Source organism: Paramormyrops kingsleyae, chromosome 24 (assembly GCF_048594095.1).
Source record: "Paramormyrops kingsleyae isolate MSU_618 chromosome 24, PKINGS_0.4, whole genome shotgun sequence".
Lineage (NCBI taxonomy): Eukaryota > Metazoa > Chordata > Actinopteri > Osteoglossiformes > Mormyridae > Paramormyrops > Paramormyrops kingsleyae.
This window is the reverse complement of record NC_132820.1, coordinates 3,333,198-3,345,690: the sequence shown is the minus strand read 5'-3', so window position 1 is coordinate 3,345,690 and position 12,493 is coordinate 3,333,198. Positions and strand designations below refer to the sequence as shown.

The 12,493-nt window shown below is 42.6% G+C and overlaps 2 protein-coding genes and 1 long non-coding RNA gene across 3 annotated transcripts; 2 read left to right on the top strand and 1 right to left on the bottom strand.

The window, feature by feature from the left end:
- Nucleotides 1-1,543: 1,543 nt before the first annotated feature.
- On the top strand, nucleotides 1,544-5,068 carry LOC111850103 (H-2 class II histocompatibility antigen gamma chain-like). The gene is made up of 8 exons (XM_023823648.2): nucleotides 1,544-1,577; nucleotides 2,130-2,268; nucleotides 3,364-3,533; nucleotides 3,645-3,730; nucleotides 3,969-3,993; nucleotides 4,084-4,260; nucleotides 4,419-4,463; nucleotides 4,562-5,068. The coding sequence occupies exons 1-8, from the start codon at nucleotides 1,559-1,561 to the stop codon at nucleotides 4,567-4,569; spliced, it is 669 nt and encodes a 222-aa protein (XP_023679416.1). The 5' UTR covers nucleotides 1,544-1,558; the 3' UTR covers nucleotides 4,570-5,068.
- Nucleotides 5,069-7,546: 2,478 nt separating this feature from the next.
- Nucleotides 7,547-10,270, bottom strand: LOC111850620 (SLC35A4 upstream open reading frame protein-like). Its single transcript, XM_023824695.2, has 4 exons — nucleotides 10,187-10,270; nucleotides 9,920-10,081; nucleotides 9,186-9,284; nucleotides 7,547-8,838 (listed from the first exon to the last, which is right to left on the bottom strand). The coding sequence occupies exons 1-4, from the start codon at nucleotides 10,241-10,243 to the stop codon at nucleotides 8,641-8,643; spliced, it is 516 nt and encodes a 171-aa protein (XP_023680463.2). The 5' UTR covers nucleotides 10,244-10,270; the 3' UTR covers nucleotides 7,547-8,640.
- LOC140582213 (uncharacterized) lies at nucleotides 10,070-11,959 on the top strand. The gene is made up of 2 exons (XR_011985158.1): nucleotides 10,070-11,033; nucleotides 11,450-11,959. It is a non-coding gene; the product is annotated as an uncharacterized lncRNA (long non-coding RNA).
- Nucleotides 11,960-12,493: the final 534 nt, after the last annotated feature.

Below are 12,493 nucleotides of genomic sequence, written 5' to 3'. Positions count from 1 at the left end.
TTCAACAGCTCAAATCTCATCATACCGTCGGGTATTAGTAGCATTTGTTTCCCCAGCCCTCTGTATTATCAAAGACAGTGATTTGTACAGCAAACATTACATCCCTTTGTAAAGTTCAGCATTGTGTGATTTTAAAAAGTATTGCGATGCTCACATTTCAAGTAGCTGCCCAAGATTATCTGCATTGTCAAAGTTGCACAGATTCAGTTTTTAAATAACTCTTTTGCCAGTAGACATACTTCCGTTTACTGTACATGAACATGTCGTTGAACATGTGAAACTAAATCCAATAGGGAAGTGCTATGAAAATCGTACGAGGGGGAACACCCTGAACAAGTGATTTGCTGTGACTATTCAGTGCTGTTTCTGTTGTTTAAATGCAGTTTTATTTGTCACATTTGGGCTGATGTTTCAGTCCCTTGTAAATAGCATCTGGCCTAAACGTAGAGTATCCTAAAGACGTCTGGCCCAGAGTTTAAACAGGGTTAATACCCTGTTGTTTAATGAAATTAATGCAAGACATTTTTTTTTTTAAAATAAATCTCCTATCAGTCATCTAACCACTTATTGCTGTCAGAGTCATGGGGAATTTAGGAATTTAATAAAAGCTGTATTCTTTTATCGGATCTGTGGCTGGATCTAGCGGATACAAAGTGTGTATAAGAAAAGAATAGAACAGAACAGAAGCTGAATTGTCATTGTTTACTAAATACACAACAACAGTAGGAGCGATGATCCTGTTCAGTGCAATAAAAGAAAAAGAAAAAGAATCATTATGCATGATAAGAAAATGTCTGAATGTCAGTGTGGTGTGATTTCACATCCCTTTTTAAGGTGCACCATGACTACGTCCACTAGCATTTTGGCTGGTTGGGGGGTTTCCAGGTACTGCCACTCTGTCTTATCTGTCTCGGTTAGATTTTCGCCGGCGATTTGTAAGCATTGGGAAATCCAGAGCCCCCCCCCCCCCCCCCCGAATGAAACAGGAACTATTTTCAGGATCATTCGTGTCATGAATATCACTATAAATGGAATATCCATCAAACATTTATACGAACCACTACAAATATGTACGGCTTTATTACAAAGGGAGGTTGCTACAGTATGTTGAAATTATTTTGTAAATGTAATCAATCTGAAATAATTTGTAAAAGACAGTATTTTGGTTTGTTACCATCTATAAGCTTCCACTGCCTGCTCCTCAACAGGCCTAATTCACAATTAAACAATTAATTTAAATTAACCACGTTTAAAGATCACCAGAATAGTTTCAGTGAAACACTTTCTAATCCCGGAAGTGACGTTTTTTGGCTCACTGGATTAAGGCAGGGGTCTCCAACTCCGGTCCTGGAGAGCTACCGTCCAGTAGGTTTTCTATCCTACCTGGCTTCTGATGAGTCACAGCTGTTCTCAGGTGAATACCAGGGCCAGGTGTGGCTCATCAGAAGCAAAGTGGGACAGAAAACCTACTGGATAGTAGCTCTCCAGGACCGGAGTTGGAGACCCCTGGATTAAGGGCACTCTACCTGTGATCAGTCTACTTTTGGCATTTTCCTATATGAACTCATTTAAAATCAGTAAGATGTGGGCTTTAGCATTTTCACAGAGGCGCGAGGTTAGCTGCACAATATCATGACAATAAAATAAAATCTAATTACAATGTTTTATTTGGGCTGCATAACAGTTCCTGCATTTTTAGTCTGTGCCACATGTAGCGCTGTAAAATAATGGTTTCTATGATCTATTTCTTACGGAAGAGGATTAGGGCCACCATGAAAATATTATTTGAATTCTGACTTTAATGTCAGAATTCTGACTTTTTCTCAGAATTCTTAAAGTCAGAATTCTGAGGAAAAAAAAGTCAGAATTCTGAGAAAAAAACTCAGAATTCTGAAATTAAAGTCAGAATTCTGAGAAAAAAGTCAGAATATTATCTGACATAATATTTTCATGGTGGCCCTAATCCTCTTTGGTTTTATTTACGTTTATCAAAAATAAATACACAGCTGAAGAGTCTCTCAGGTTCAGCCTCCGTGTCAATAGGTGACGCCGGCAGGGAGGACCAATAAAATAAAGCGCTGAGACGAGCCCCGCCCCCTTTCGACTTTCCCTTTTTACGCCCATTTAAGCCGCGCGCCCGAGGCGGAGGCCACTCAATTTCCAGACCGAAGCGAAGGAGACGAAACGGACGATGGCTGAGTCTCACAATGAGCCGCTCATCCCGCATCCCGGGGAGCAAACTATCATCGGCATGAGCGACCCCGAGAGGTAATGCGCTAATCACCTTACCTTTTCTTTATCGTTTCTTATTCAATAATATCAGTTAATTAACATTTGTCATTATGATTATTATTACTACTACTACTACTAATAATAATAATGTGGTGGTTGTTTTTGTAAGTGTTGCTAATGGATATTAAATAATAATAATAATAATATAATAATAATAATAATCTGATCTTCTCAAATGAGTAAATGTTAAGTACTTTCCAGTAGTATATTGGAATTATTTAAGAAATATACTGCGTATCATATTTCTTAAACATGCCTGACTCCAACATCCTAATGCCCAAACAATTCAACTTGCATTAGTACAAGAAAAAAAAAGAAGTTTACTTTAATAACCCGCGATGGTTTCTGGGGAATTTTGTGCATAATTTCAGGTGTTTTCTGTTCTGCTTTTTATTCGGAGAAGTTGACGCTTCAGTGGAGACATCTGCCTAGTAACTAGTGACGACGGTCTCCGAAAGTTTTACTTCTGAAAAGAAATCAATGCAATAATAATAATAATAATAATAATAATAATAATAATAATAATAATAACTTGCAGCTAACTCATCTTAAACGAATAAGAATTATTATAATTATCCGTATTATTATTATTATTATTATTATTAATTATTATTATTATTATTGGGGGCGACATGGTGGTGCAGTGATTAGCACTGTTGCCTCACACCTCTGGGACCTGGGTTCAGGTCCCCGCCTGGGTTACATGTGTGTGGAGTTTGCATGTTCTCCTTGTGTCACCTCCACACACTCCAGTTTCCCCCCACAGCCCAAAGACACACCATAGGTGTGCATGTGTGAGTGAACAGTGTGTGAGTGTGTCCTGCGATGGGCTGGCCCCCTGTCCAGGGTTGTTCCCTGCCTCCCAGAGGAAAATGGATGGATGGATGGATTATTATTATTAGGATTATTATTATCATTATTAGTTATTACATGTACAGATATTACAAAAGCTTTTATTTAATTGTATTTAAAATGTTTTCACAACATAATGCACGTTTTGGTTTTAAACAGCTTGACCACACATCCTTATAACCAAATGTCACTGTCACTGTCACGGCTGTGCCCCAACAGAGACTCCAACCGGAAGGCGTTCAAGGTGGCGGGCTTCACCGTGCTGGCCTGCCTGCTCATCGCCGGCCAGGCTCTCACCGCTTACTTCGTCCTGAGCCAGAAGAGCAGGCTGGGCGACATCGAGCAGAGCAACGAGGCCCTGAGAAAGCAGCTGCTTCACCAGACTGGAGGTGATGCCTTTCTCAATTCTCAGCATGAGCTTCTGATTCCAACCGTCTCGAGCGATTAAGAAGAACTTACATTTTACTCTTGAGTCTTCTAAATTAGATTTTCTGTTTCAGGATCTTCTGGAACCAAGAGGATCAATGTTCCCATTCACAGCATGCCCGGGATGGTGTACGATGACGTGAAGCCTGACAGCGACAAAGTTAGTCGCTCACCTTTTCTCTACTAGTAACTGCACCTGACCACTGGGTGGCAGTATTTCAGAGAAAATAACTGCAATCAGTACCTGACCACTAGGTGGCAGTATTTCAGAGAAAATAACTGCAATCAGTACCTAACCACTAGGTGGCAGTATTTCAGAGAGAAAAAAAAATACTGTGACAAGGCTTTGTTGCTTCTAACTTGATCTAAATTCACACAGTGTCTCGTTTGCATTTCAGGGCCCTTCCCTCAATCCCATGACAGGTATTTCAGCGGCTCTGCACACACACACACAAACATGCTCACTGATATAGCGCCGGGTGTGTGTCTGATGTTACAATCTCTTCTTCGAAGGATTCAAGTGTAAGAACAGCTCCTCCAACCTGCCGGGTTTCCAGCCTGTTTGTGATGAAGAGGGTAATTATCGCCCCATGCAGTGCTGGATGGACGTGTGCTGGTGCGTGGACAGCAATGGCACTGAAATTGCCGACTCTAGGACAACGGGGAGAGCACAGTGTGGAGAAGCGCAAGGTAAACAGAACCTCCAAACCACCCACTTCTGTAGAAATTTCTGCATATAACCGGCAAATATTATATGGTACAGGTAACATGTCACTGCATCAAACGACCGTCTGTTCTTTCTCTTGGTGAGAGAGCTGTAATCTTTTCTCTCTTGCTTCCTTTGTCAGGCCCACGTGACGTAAGGGACATATCCAGCATGGAAGAACTGTCTGGTGATTATTCTAGTCGCCAGTTTTAAATTAAATGCAGTACAAATTATTTTTGCTCAAGAGCATGAGTATTTATTACAGTCTACCACCTTTTTTTCTAGATCAGTAAAAATTGCCATGCTGTGACAGAAAGAGGCAAATCCACTGTTATCATCTGCAGCTAAGATCTTTATCCTGAAGCAAAAATTAATCGACTGAGATCAGCGCTTTAAGCATGTTTGACCTTTCTGGTGGAAGACATTTTCAAGTTCTTGCAAGAGTACTAACTTCTACTTGGTAGATTTTGTAATTAAAATCTGACCGGAACTTTTTTGGAAACTTTTTTTCTGGTATAGCATCGCTGACTTGATCTAAAGTAGATATAGGCAGTGTGGGTAATTTTTTGCATGTGACTCAATTGGCTGATGCTAAGTGAGTTTTTAATTCGACATTCCATCCAAAAATTTATCGGGATTTTTTTGTTCTGTTTTTATAATGCTAAGAACTGTTTTATGCACTTTCTAAGGCCGTAATTTTGTGATAATGTCAATTATCAATGATATGAGAAACTGTAAGTGTGAAAAGCCCAACAATTAAATAAACTTCTAAGCTTTTTCTAACAGAGTAAATCTTCTCGACTGTCATTTTCCTTTTGCAAAATGTTGCGTCCAATCCAGTATTTCTTTGAATCTTTAAATATGGTATGTGGACAGAAAATAATGAGTCCAAAACATTTGCTGCTCATTGATATTTAGCCTATAAATAATGTGAGCAGGCCTGTCTCTGAATGGGGGGGGGGGTGGTGAACAATTCAACTTATTTGAGGGCCCAACTGAGGCCAACATAAGCCAGGTAATGGAAATCACAGCGCCTGCTACTGCTTGGTCATGGTAATACAGATGCAATTATAATGAAGGATAATAACTCACTGATCGCTCACCGTCTACAGCATGACCTTTCTGGACTTTCAGGCAGCAGATTCTCTGGTTGAGTCTCCGCAATCCAGGGCTGAAGCGACATGCTTCTCAACAGTCAGCATTGCAAGTAGACACAACCTCTCCCGAGACAGGCATGTTCTCAAGTGGTAAACAATTAGCTAGCTAGCTGCCAAAGAACTATTTAAAAACATTATTTAGCTTATTATTATCTAGGCAAGTTTCCCCTTTGTACGGAACCCCCAAGAGGATGGGGCCTGCAGGGGGTGGGGCTTCCTAGAGGGTGGGGCCTCATAGGGGGTGGGGCTACCTAAAGGGAGAGGCCTAGTGTGGCCACACTGGTTTCATACATTAGTATGTTTGAAAAAAAGCAAAAGATTAAGAACATAATGTTCTCTCATAAACCACATGCACTGCGTGTAGAGTCACCAAGAGCCTGGAGCCTGAAACTGCAGATGGGGACGCAGAGAGCTGAGAGACACCGATCCACCCGATCATGTCCCTGAACACGGCGACTGCACACTCCCAGGGCTGGGGGCGGGGATCACAGCCCCCGGCCTCAAAGGTGTGAGGCTACAGTGCTACCAGCGCCAAGCCAAACCTATTTTATATTCCCCCACCACACACACACGGAGCTTCGGTGATAAACATGAGTGCCGTACAACTCCAGGTCTTTTGTTTCAAATAATATTATCCCATGGTCTTTGACCTTCAGCGTTTCACTGCAATAGCCGTGTAGCACGGCTTCTGTGGAGAGGAAGAGTTGAAAATCTGTAACTTGTTCAAACCCAGTACTGACTGAGCAGGTAGTTAAAATGTAATCACTGCCCAGAACTCCTTTCATTAGCGCTAAAAGCTTGTGGTGTGACTGGCACCCAACCCCATGCCAGGAAAGTACCGGGAATCATCTAAAGATCTCAGAAGATCTCAGATGCAGCTTGAGGGCAGGAGGAGCTGGAACGGCAGGAATCACAGACCCTAACTGGAAGGTCGCTCCAAACCAGAGCGGGCTGTAGCTCTGTGGGTTAAGAATCCATGCCTCTGGTAGGAAAGTTGCTGGTTCGCATCCCATTGCTGCCAGACTGATTTCACCACTGGGCCCTCGAGCAAGGCCTGTAATCTGCAGGGGCGGGCCGATCCTGCTCGCTGAAATGTGCGCTGCTTTGGACAAAAACATATGTAAAATAAATAAATGTAAAGATTTAATGCTAATGAATAAACAGGAGAGTAAGTGGGGAAAAAGGTTGGGTGAGAACATACTGCAGGAACGCAAATGTCATTATGATGGTGTGTGTACACTGTTATATTAAGGTTCAGGTTAACAAGACCAACGCAAGCTGTGGTTTGTACAGAATCCTCAGTTTCCCTGAGGAGATTCGCTACACAAGTACTTTGTGTTTTGGTTACACTGTAGTTGAACATTTACTCTGTTATTCTCAGAGGGCCACGTTCCTGCTGCGGTAAACCACGACCGAATGGAATCGCCCGTTACTGTCAGCCATCATGTACGCCGGTAACTTCACAACATCACTGGAAATCACCAGTGCCAGCTGCCACTGCCCCTCTCCTTTGACTGCCAGGCGTAGCTAAGGATTAAGGGCATGAAGAGGTCTCTCCAGTGAAGAATTAAGGTATTTGTTACGCGTCCAGCTGTGAAAGATGCTATAACAGGCAAATTGCGATATGAACCTGGAAACCATAATGCATCTAAATGGGAATTAATGCCACCGTTTCTTACAAATGACTCCAAAAATGTGATGGTACATCGTGCAAATCTTCCCTGACAAATATGGACCTGTCCAGAAGCCACGTATTTTGCTCAACTGTATTTTCTAATTGTGGACTTTATCCTCTATCCATCCTCTGTACCAGGGTTCTTCAAATCTGGACCTCGATTTCAAATCCAGGCCGTGTTTTCAGGTCTCCCAGGTAGTTAGTTTAATAATTACTGATTCTGATTGGTCAGAGGCTTCACACCTGGCTCACAGAGGGGCTGGAGCCTATGAGCAGGGAATAACCCAGGATGGGACGCCAACCCACAGTGGGCTGCACTCACACACCACTCACACTTACAGGCAATCTGGCCGCTCCAGTTCAGCTTAGTGTGTTTTTGGACTGGGGCGAGAAACTGAAGCATTACATTGAAAATGAAAAAAATGCATATGACCAAAATTTAGATAATGCTGTTCAACTTTATAGGCTGTAATACATGTAAAAGTGCTTATGATACAAAAACAAGGAGCAAACAGCGAAAGGCGTGCAGACGGAAACGTGACGGACGAAAGCGGGCAGCCAAAGGTATAACGTGACGGGGACGCGGGCCATGCCTTTGGTGCTGCTCGGAAACAGCCGGAAGATCCCTGCTGGGCCCCTCCCACAGCCATTCCAGGCTGGAGGTCCCACAGGCATAATCTGCTACGGGCATCAAGTCCGGCAGTGACAGAGACCTGGCTTTCGAACATCTTTATCCATTACGCTAAGTGCTTATCTCTAATATTGTATCTGCGTGGACCAGACTGCCGCCGGCATCTTATTGACCAGAGGAGCATGAGGCCGCAATGCCAGGGAGTATTAAGGGGCCAATGATTAATAATCTGAGGAGTGCATGGGGGGGGGGGGGGGGTAGAAAGGAGATTGATTCCCCCATTGATCACCATTTCCAGCGATCTGCTGTTCCCATGCCGATGGAACCAAAACCGAGGCCCTATATATCAGCTCTCAAATAGACATACGGGAAATGCAGTAAGACCGCCCCCCCCCCCCTCCCCCAACCACACCCCCTCCGCTCTCGATGGAGCGATGAAAGGCACCAAGCAGGCTTGATTGTCCCGATGGCTTAACGAGCACGTTTTGGTTGTCATTAAGCAGAAAATGTCCGTAAACAAACACTCAATCAGCAGCTGCACACCACAATGACAATGAAAACCTAATTCCAGCAAAACATAATATGGCCGTAGATATATAATATGGCCGTAGATATATAATATGGCCGTATATATATCCGGAAGTGAAACACCACGCCACATTCAGAAACACAAAATAAAGCCAGTCTGGTTTGCCACTTTGAGTGGACCATGTCCTTTGTTTTAAGTGAAAAGCATTCCTGTATTATATATTTTTAAATTTTCATAGTGTATGAGGTCGGGGGGGGGGGGGGGGGATGTTTATTCCAGTTGACGGATTTTCTCCAGCATCAGGACAGACAGGCATAATGACGTGTTTGTCTGCCTTTCTCGTTTTTCTTTTTTCCCCCAACAGTGAAAACATCATTTTGGTCCTTTCTTGAGGGACTGAAAGTACTCTTTCAGGGTTCTCTCGATGTTGGGCACGTCGAAGTTTTGCGCAACGTACATCCCAGTGCAGGTGCCCAGGACGACGCCCAGGATGGCGGTGGATCGGAGCCTGGACACGATGTAGCCCGCCACGAAGCCCTTGAGAAACGGCGACTGCAGCAGACTGCCACCCTGTCACGCCACAGATAATCCAGCAGGGGGCATGGTGGTTAAGAACATGGTTGTTGTACCGTCATAATGTTGTAGCCTCAAACAAAAATCTTTAATGATTTTAAATGAGTAAATCTGTGAGTTACTTTTTAAAAACTATTAGAACACAATAAGAATAAGAATAACAACAATAACAATAACAATGAAATATGATAGGCTATCCATCCATCCATCCATCCATCTCCTGAAACGCCTGCCCTGTTCGGGGTCACCAGGCTTCAGGAACCTATCCCAGAGGTTACAGGCAATAACCCAGGAAGGGGCGCCAACCTATTCCAGGAGTCTAGATATCATAGCAGGTAACGGACCTGGGGGATTCCTGCCTGCACTTCGTTCTCCACCTTCTTCTGGATGCCTTCCAGCTGGTCTTTCAGAGACGCAAGATCTTTCAGCTGCTTCAGAGGATCCTAGTAGCAGAGGCAAAAGTGCCGAGAATAGATTAACTCGTCTTGTGCAGTTAAACTCCCGAGTTACTGTCACCCGGATGAACAAATGAAGCGTTTGCAAACGAAGTCATTTACTGGTGCACCGGTGTGGAAGTTACACTAAGAAAGCGGCAGACGTCGAGCGACTTTTAAGGGGATCCATATGCATGCCGATTCGGTTCGCAGAACCGATATGCTGTTTGGATCGTAGGAACCGAATTTGGGGAACGAAATCAAGCGACAAAGCAGCAGGTCACACAAAACGTCTCTTTCCCGAACATTCATATAATACTGCTTACTGACTGTATGAAGCCTTTCAATCAATCCGCGAGAAAATAAATACGAACATGCCGCTTATTCAACGCGTAAATGGATCAAAATGAAACAACTGCATAACTCGTATTTTGCTTCCGCTTGTATCGCCCTCTTTTGCTGTCTTACCGCATTATAAGCCGCATTAGCCCGAAAACATTCTAGTCCGGTAGTTAAAGTTTGTTCAGCCTCTCCTGCGGGTGATCAGAAACGTATAAAAGCACCGGCATACTGGAAATACAATCAGTATCACCCCCGATAGCTGGAGTGACCTTTCAACATATAAATACTGGGAAGACATTCACCTTGTCATTCGCCATGTTTATTCGTAAGGCAGGGTATGAGCGTTGGTCTGCGCCGGGAGAGCTGCGCACCACAGCGGCCTCTGCCTGCCGGCTCCGCGGCGTCACCAGCCGGATCCTCCCCTCCCAGGGTGCCGCTTCTCTACCGTGCCGTTCGTTTCTGTTCTTAAAATGAAATGCAATGTGTCAGGGTCACATTGGTTAATCTATTTTTTATCACAACTATATAGAAATTTAAATTTAATAATTTTTAAATGATTATTTTTTTACCTTTTGAAATATAAAATTCTTGTTCTTATTAAATAATGTACAATTACCATCGTACATCCTGCACGCGATAAGCGGTTAGGTAAGATTATTGATATACACAATATTTTGCTAGGCCTATTTTAGGAGGGCATTTATATTTAAAACATATCTGTAATATAATACAAGAATATTTCAGATAATCATATAGGCCTGTTCATACATTTATATGAACTGTTTTATTGCCAGTTTGGAACTTTGGGCTGAAATGCAAGAAAAGAGGATACCGGATTTCTGAAAGAATTCGGGAAGTTTGAAATAGCGTAGAATGTCTACATTAACTGCATAAGAATATGAAAATATGATTTTATTTTTTGAGAAACACCCAGATATAGAGTCTAAATCCATTTTAAACGAATTATCTGTTAAGGACATGATTAAAATGTAATCACTAAACAATCAGATCATTTCGTGAAGTACATGAGTGAATGTGACAGACAGTTCACTTCAGTTCACGTTCAGAAACAAAATGACAGTCGCTTAAGCAGTGTATATATGGCACGTTTTATTACCAAAGACCTCCATCAAGTGATTATTACTTCTGCTCTTAGGGGTACCGGAAATAAATCTCAGTTCTTGCTGATGAGCTTGGATAAGAACAAAGAATGCAGTGTACAGTCTGGCTGGTCTGTGCAGAAGTCGGAAGCGACACATCGATCCTGAAACTCGCATTCTCACCGCTCGGCAGCGAGCGGCTGTTTGAGGACAGAGGGCAGGTTCTGCAGGCGCGACAGGGGAGAGAAGGCCTGCATGAACGTGTTTCCTCTTCTTTCTGGATGCTAACTGGAAAAATCTGATGCACAGGAGATTGGTAAATGTCAGCACGCCACAGACAACAGTCTGGTGTACTGATACCTACATTTTCTGTAATTCCATCCAGCTAGATGATGCTTTAAACTATTAAAGAGTAACCAAGCAGTCACCAAAGAAATCTTTAAAACATTATGCAAAATAATTTCTTTGTGTTAGCTAGTATACTTTATTAGCAAAAGCCCGTATTAAATGATTAATTGTTTTTAATGTTAATACATTTCCTATTGGATTCATTTCTGAGTGGGTCTTAAGTTCCTCTAACCTCATAACACCCAGCAAATATGATTTTTTTTTCTGCATTTACTGTAAACATGCCATATATTTGGTATTTACCGAAAATATGTAATGAGTATTCTATAACATGGGTGCTACATATCCTCTATGCCTGACTGTAATGTTTCCTTGATTTATAAGGACCCATCCAATGATCCCGGAAGGAAACGTGCGACCCGGCTCTCTGTTGCCATGGCAACACTCCAGGGTAGCATAAGAATGCTGCAGACAGGCAGAGGGATGTGAAAACCATCCGGATGTGACTGTTGGTTAAGGTGGACCGGCGGGAGATGTGGAGAGGATGCCGTACTCTCCCTGTCGTTCACTGCCAGCACACCGTTGAATGCTTGGGTTTCGTGTTTGAAGACGGTTCTGTGCAGAAATCTCCGATTCTGTAAAGCTTTACTGCAAAGCAAGAAGCAGAGGCTCAAAAAGACACAGTGCAACTGAAATGTGTGATCAGAAAGTAACAGTCTTATTTTTATTTTCCCACAAGATTTTTCTGTATTTTATTAATGTAGTTTTCATAAAAAATGTCCTCATATTAGAAGATAGATCACACGTGAAAAATCACATTCCGAGTTATATTTAATAATTTATCAGGCTTGTAAAACTCTATCACTTTAAATAAATATTGCATTCGAACATTAATCTATTTTGAAATAATATCTTTTAAGCATTGCATGCACTTCCACCATGTGCAGTTCATGTTTTGGAATGACTAGGAATTTTAAAACCGGTAAAACCTAAACACGAATGTATCAGACTTGAGAGTAGACATCCGTAGCACTGCGTAGGCTGGAACATAAGGAACCCCTTGCTGAGCAGACCGCATTTGTCCTCACTTGTCCTCGCGGTTTGATTGACTGAGCTGTCTGCTTTTTTGAATGGCTCCTACCATGCTGCTAATCTCACAATCAGTCCTCCGACATAGGGGAACACAATGAAATCCCCATTTAAACAAACTGTTCAATAAACGAGTATTGGTTCTATGCGCCTCTAGTGCAATAGGATGCTTGCGTTTCTATGTAAATTACAATAATTATAATGCATACTGGATAGTACTTGTACTGTATGTAAACATTCATACGATTAATACATTGGTTTCGATTAGCTCGCTCTCTCTCTGTGTATGTGTGTGTATGTGTGTGTTTGCGTGTGCGTGCGGGGGGGGGGGGGTACACA

Bases quoted from the DNA above. Each gene is read 5' to 3' on its own strand.
- LOC111850103 (XM_023823648.2), top strand. The intron at 3,731-3,968 runs GTTAGTCGCTCA...TTTGCATTTCAG, and splicing joins TGAAGCCTGACAGCGACAAA to GGCCCTTCCCTCAATCCCAT. The intron at 3,994-4,083 runs GTATTTCAGCGG...TCTTCTTCGAAG, and splicing joins TTCCCTCAATCCCATGACAG to GATTCAAGTGTAAGAACAGC.
- LOC111850620 (XM_023824695.2), bottom strand. From the start codon at position 10,243: ATGTACGATGGTAATTGTACATTATTTAATAAGAACAAGAATTTTATA. The intron at 9,285-9,919 runs GTGAATGTCTTC...CTCTGCTACTAG, and splicing joins TAAACATGGCGAATGACAAG to GATCCTCTGAAGCAGCTGAA. The intron at 8,839-9,185 runs GTCCGTTACCTG...GTGGCGTGACAG, and splicing joins TGCAGGCAGGAATCCCCCAG to GGTGGCAGTCTGCTGCAGTC.